Source organism: Phaethon lepturus, unplaced genomic scaffold, assembly GCF_000687285.1.
Source record: "Phaethon lepturus isolate BGI_N335 unplaced genomic scaffold, ASM68728v1 scaffold55378, whole genome shotgun sequence".
Taxonomy (NCBI): Eukaryota; Metazoa; Chordata; class Aves; order Phaethontiformes; family Phaethontidae; genus Phaethon; species Phaethon lepturus.
Genome location: NW_010559393.1, coordinates 12505 through 18876, shown reverse-complemented (window position 1 = coordinate 18876; position 6372 = coordinate 12505). Strand labels below are relative to the sequence as shown.

General features: G+C 47.1%; 2 protein-coding genes across 2 annotated transcripts in view; one reads left to right on the top strand and one right to left on the bottom strand.

The window, feature by feature from the left end:
* Positions 1-1153, top strand: part of CCDC167 (coiled-coil domain containing 167) — a gene marked incomplete at its 5' end in the record, with an annotated part of 11128 nt that extends 9975 nt beyond the window's left edge. The window contains one exon of the mRNA XM_010293331.1: positions 1050-1153. Coding sequence (XP_010291633.1) covers positions 1050-1153 — 104 coding nt within the window. The remainder of the gene's footprint in view (positions 1-1049) is intronic.
* A 3837-nt stretch (positions 1154-4990) lies between these two features.
* Positions 4991-6372, bottom strand: part of CMTR1 (cap methyltransferase 1) — a gene marked incomplete at its 5' end in the record, with an annotated part of 11965 nt that continues 10583 nt past the window's right edge. Inside the window, one exon of the mRNA XM_010293330.1 lies at positions 4991-5123. Within this exon, the coding sequence (XP_010291632.1) occupies positions 4991-5123 (133 nt within the window). The remainder of the gene's footprint in view (positions 5124-6372) is intronic.

Here is a 6372-nt window from a genome sequence, read left to right as displayed (position 1 = left end):
CTGCTGACACACTTGAGGCCATGAACTGCAGTTGCTGACAATGGCATTGCTCCATCACTGTAAGCTGGCACTGCTGCCAGCTCCTGCCCCTACCACCTCCTCTGTAGCCTTGCAGATTCAGGCAGTTTGCTCTGTGGTTGCAGGAGAATGCTTGAACTTAAAAGCCGCTTTCAGTAGCAGTACCAGAGCATTCCCCTGCTAGTGCAAACCATAGAGGCAGTAACTGTGTAGTCACTGCAGCTGAATTCAAGCAGCAGGAGCAATCTGGCTCTGGAGACAGTCTGCACCCAACCTTGACCTGCAAAATAATTACTGCTGTTTGGCCATGCAATGTGTAATGCTGTAGGCCTCACTTTGCTGCCTGTATCATCCAGCAGTCTTGTGGAACAGACCTAGTGAGAATGAGGTTCTCATCTTTGGTAAAGGGAACGAAACAGAAACGGAGATCAGTAGGACTCCATACTTTTGGTAGCCACTTCCATCCTCTCTCTGCATTTGCAATTCTTGCAGGGCCAGGGCAAGCGACCTACCTCTAAACAGCTGCAGACCCCAATAGAGTGAGTGTCCAGACCTGACACTTGTCCTTCTGGGGCACAAGGAAACGCAGATTCTGCAACACTCAAAGGTGGCCACAGTTGTATTTAAATTTAAACACTAGGAAAAGGTTCTGGGCTCTTACATCTAGAAGATAGTAGAAACAGCTCTCTACCCTCTGTCTTCATTCTCTTCAGGAACAAGCAATTATTCTGATGACCCATTCTGTCCTTAGTAGGGTACTAGAACAAGGTTGTTTGCAAATCGGGAGCTGGTCTGGCACTGAAGTATTCCCAAGCACAGCTTCTGAGATTGACAGGATGACAGTTAGCAAATGAGAGGGTTCTTCCTAATTTACTCCTGTTCAGCACATCTTATAATAAGCACCTTTGCATACTGATCCCAAAAGAGTTGCCCATGGCCAAGGTAGCATTGTGCCTTCAAGACAGTTTTGAAAGGAGGTGTAGCTGCAATATGAACAACATTCACAGGCAAGGCTTTTGTTTGTTTCCCAGAGAAAGAACTGAGTGCACTTCGTAAGGAAAATCGCAAGAATGCTGCTCTTGCTGTGGCCATGGGATTGCTGATTGCTCTTATTTACGCTTGCTGGACAATGTGATTGCACTCAAGAGTTCTCCCTGCTGACCACATGAGACTCCTGCAAGGAGCTCTTTGTCTTCTCACCACTGTGCCTCCCCCAAGGGTGAGGATCAGCATTTCAAATTGCTGTTCCTTCTTTATCCTCTCGAAGCCTCGTTGCAGGGAAACTTTTTCTCTGAGAATTGAAGGGGACAGGAGACAAACCAGAAATCACAGCACACTTGCACTGGGAAATCAGGTCAAGCAGAGCTCAAGGTGGGGCTGTCTTACCCAGTATGCAGCTTGATGGAGGAAGGCAGTATGTTCTCCCTTTTGAAGAGGACCTCTGTGGCTGCAGAGAAGTGTTCTATGCCCAGCCCAGTCAGAATACATGCCACCTTCTTGGTTCCTGTGACTCTGCCATAAGCTGAAGGGACACCAAGCTCTTTGAATCAAAGGGTAACTTGGGTATTGTAACCTAAAGACTCCATGTGTCCCCAGAGCAGAGCTAAACAAAGACTTTGCCTCCTCCACACTGATTTACAGGACCAAAAGAATCCTACCTCCACAAAAACAGATGGGAGGTAGGCATCTTTTTTTTTCTGCGAGCAGGTAGCCTTCAACTTGAGATCTAGGTGCTCAGGCTTTGAAAAGATCTACCTACCTCTCTAGTGAATCAACACTTGCAGAAGAGAACTATCAACTCCCAGGGATGGGAGTGCAGCTGCAGGGCTTTAAATAAAGTAATTTGACCTTGTAACTTCCTGATTTTTTTCTTCTTGTTTTGTAACATGTCTCTCAGCCACTGCTTTATTCTCAGCCAACCATCTTCCTGCTGGCACACATTGCACCATAGTAAGCTGACTGGGTTAGGCCCTTAACACCCCTGGTCAGTGAGGGCTCAACGGTAGGTTATTGGTCTGTTGTGGCCTGGAATCTACTTGAGTGTTTGCTTCCTTTGAGCGGAAAAGCAGCCTAGCATGCTGCAGAGGAGTGCTAGAGACTGTCCTCTGTAGTCCCCTTTCATTCTGACCCAGTGACATACATAAAGTGTGCTCTGACTTGCCAGGAAAGCCTTTAAAAGGGGACTGCCTTGAAAATTTAACTGTGCAAGGCATTTCTCTGTCTCCACACTAACACACACTGCTGGCCAGAATTTTGTGGGAAGCAAAGTAAAGTAAACAAGCACTGTTGTGAACTAAAGGGGCTGTATTGGTAAGAGAGACAATGAAAGCAGAGAAGTCAACAAAACAGTACACAGCCTAATAACAATACATTATGCAATTAATGTACATAAACATTCCCTTCAGCAAGACCTCACCCCCCTTCCTAACATAGTCCCATCCATATTTACCCTGCAGCAGGGAAGCAAGTAGCATGGTGGCTTATGCTTGCCTTCTTGAAGGGGGATTCAGAATCAAGGTTCAGTGCATCAAAAATAAAATTAAAAATAAAAGCAAATTAAAATCAGGAGGAGCTGGAGACAACTGGGTAAACAAAGTATCTGTTCATAAAAGCTAGCCTGCAGGCTGACCAGGTTTGGGGTTTTTTTGCACGCTCAGAGGCCTACACTCACACTAGTGTACTTCCTAGTCGCCCTTCTGTCTGCCAGCCCACAAGAGACCAAAGCCCTGAGTGGAGGCCACAACACTTAGCAAAGGAGCCTGGCAAAGGGAGCAGCATGCTTTGCTGGCATTGGAACAGCCTCAGGGCAGCCCAAAGAAGTGCCAGAGCTCAAATTACTGGTTGGTTTAAAAAGCCAACTGCACACAGGCCTGGAAGCCATGCAGTTGGAGGTTCTTTACTGCCCACTGGGAAAGATTTCTTCTCGACCCTCAAGGAAGTTCCTTTGCCAAAACAAAACTGCCAGTGACAGGCCTCTTATTCTTTCCGGGGAAGGGCCACCGTTTCTTTCATACATGTTTTACCAATGCTTGAAAGCAGAGGGGTGCTACAGGTCAGCAAGAGGATGAACTAACTGCATGCAGTCCCTCATTGACCAACTGTCCATACCAACTTCTGTGCTGCTGCTCCTTTAGCTGGGGGTGTGGTTCTGCAGTGATCAAGCCTGCATACAATTTTCTCTGGTGCAAAGAGTTGCAGCTGCTAAGTAAATTCTCTACAGTTTGGTATAAATGAATACATGGGTATATGGAGACAATTTGCTCGTGAAGACATGGAAGTGGTCCAAGCTCAGAGTGCACAGCCTACTTGTAGGATGACATTCAACTGCGTGCTGAGAATGAGCACAAAAGCTACGCATGATGCTGGGCCTTAGAGGGTGGAGGTGGGACTTCTACGACATACCATCCTTGTTCTGGCTTCTTCAGGTGGGGTGCAGGATACCCATACACCTACAAGTGAAAGTTTCCATGTCTTGCTACATAAAGCTTGTTCAAATCATACATACGGGTGTGGAGAGAAAGAAACAAGATTCTAAACAACTGCTATAGATTCTAGGGAACTATAGCTTTCTTTAAGGCACAGTTCAGACAACCCCTAAATCAGTTTCCTCCCTACTGCCAATCTGTGTTTAAGAACAAGCCAAGAACAACAACAAAAAAAGGGCAATTTTGCTGCTTGGCCAAAAGCAGTCAACTGTCAACTGTATGTTATCTTCCCATTTATGGGGAAGACCTGGCAAAAGTGCCATGGAAGCCAGAAGTGAAGGTAAAACATGCAGTGCATGGAAAAGTCTGCTGACACACAAATACCATGCTGAGAGTTTCACAGCTCTGTGCCTTCACCCCAGATGAAGTTCCAGGGCCAAGTGAGACATGGAGGGTTTCAAAACCCATTCTGACATTTAAAAAGGAAAGTCTGGTAACCTTTCCAGTGGGCACAGTCAGGGCACAGGATTTCTTCTGATTAACCAACATGGTCAAAGTCAAGATCTCTTCACTGAAGCCCCATTTTGTTTGTTTTTTCCCATCATTTCCTCCAAAGACCTCCAGCATCCCAACCTTCCCGTGTCTTCCCTCCCACATCCGCATTCCTCTCTAAAGATTTGCGTAATAGTGTTGGGTACCAAGAATTGAAGCACCTTGGTCTCAGAAGTACCATGAGGCATAGACACTTTCACAAATAAACCCCAGGCTGCTGGCTCAGGATCAGTCATGGACCTGGAGAGGAGAAAGCCTTGTCACAGCAGCTTCCTTCTCTAGGTCTGAGAAATCCCTGGCACTGAGCACATCAAGTCTGTGCCAGGAACTCCATCATCACCTGGTTGCCTTTGTCCAACAGGATACCATCACATAGGAATCGCCAGTGGCCAGCCAAGTGCCTTGATAAGCAGAAGTGTTGGAGACACCAACAAGAATACATCCTTGCATCCCAAAGCTAGCATTCCCCAATGACTTAACCTCCACTGGGTAGTGTAAGCCTTTGACGAGGCTGAGGAGACAGACAGCTGCCAGGAACGATGCAGGGCCTCTTCAATGTGCTGTTGCCCAGCTCTGCCACCAAGACATCTCTGACATCTCTGCTCCTTCCCACACTTCCAGGGAAGCACAAGCCCAGAGAGTTCTGGCACACACAGAGCTCCACAAACTCGCTGAATGTTTGAACAGGAGCAAAGCAAGCTGCCAGCCACTTGGCCTCATGCATGCAGTAGTTCAGGACAAAAGGATGTTAGGCCTTGGCTCCAGGAGCCATGGGTACTCCAGCAGCAGGCACTGCCTGAGCTGTACTCTTATATACACTGCCAGGGTAGAGTTTTGTCCTGTGCCTTCTGCATGTCACCCCCCGGTTTGATCACCTCCAGGAAATAAGCTCTGGAGAAAACCAGGATAGAAGTTTTGGAGCCTTCCCAGTCTCATCAGTCCCTGAAGAATCCAAGCTGGGCTCAGCACCCCCTGCACTCCTCAAGAGTGCAGGGTTAGGGGTAGTGCGCTTGGATGAAAGACAGGACAACTTCCTTTGACAGCTTCTCTGGATCTTGCCTTTTCTGAGAGTCGTGCACTTTGACACCTTCCCCCCACTCCCAGAAGAGGCGGCTGTAATGGCAGACACTGTGGGCAGAGAGGAGAGCACGATTAGTCTGGCAGGGGATGGGAAGGAAAACACTGTCATCCTAGTCACAAAATGCACTACAGAGCCAACTGCCCTTGCAGTGGGAGCTATACAGAGATATTCTCTCTAAAGGGTGCCATAGAAAAAGACCAGTGCATTCATTCACCTTACAAACTCTACAGCCTTTAAGGTACAGCAACTTCCAAGCCTAAAAGATTTCCATGGAAACAAACTTGTTAATTCTAGCTTCACTCAAGATTCACTTCAGTATTTGCTGGAAGAGTCAGGTCATCAGGGAAATACCTGCCTCCTCCCAAGTTTCTGAGGGGACAAAACTGTCATTGCAGGCAACAGAAAGGCCTTAATGAAGAATTTAGAAAGTCTGCCAGCAACAGCAAGCAGCAATTTAATCACTCACCACAAACCTACTGGAATCAGTAACCACTGTCCTATGGAGCTTTGCAAACAAACAGCACTTCACACTGTACAAAAGCAGCTAGCATCCCCTCTTTCCCCTCCTGTGAAATAACCAAGCTCCACTTGGCTTCTGAGAGTTCTGGTCCTACAATGCCATCTCCCACTCCATCCACCAAGCACAGCCCTCCCTCACTGCATCGACATAGCCCCAGCCATAATGAAAACAGAGCTGCTAATTACTGCTGACACAGCAGCCTCTAGTTTTGTACAGCTTCTGACATGTAATATTCATAGCTTATTTAGTGCTACTGTTCTAACAAGGCAGTACTACCATAGTGACAAGAGCACATGTCAGTGGCTAATTACAGACACATTAGTACTCACTAACAACACCACAACACATCCTTTCTGGAGTCCCGCAAAAGCACTCCCTCCACCTCCTCAGCCATTCATGCAGGTTCATGCTGCCCTACTTCCAAGTACACAGGCAGAACTAACCCCATCCTGACATATGGAGGCAAAACGCATTGTGTGCCTCTGCTTTTTAAGCCCATCCTTCCATTTAGCTGATTACGGAAAGCTTAAGGATTTTTAAGAGCACTACTGTAAGGTAAGTAAGGACATTCGAAGTGAGAAAATCAGGAGGCATATTTCATATCAAGCTCTCACTCAGAGGCTCAGTCCTGGGTAGTGGTGGTAGAGGGCATATCTTGAGATTACATGAGGGCCGGGTGTGCAGAACACCTCCACCCATGAGCCCTGAGGTGTCACAGATTCAGGATTTGCTGTACTTAAGACATGGCCTTAGCCTAGTACTCAATAGATGCAGAT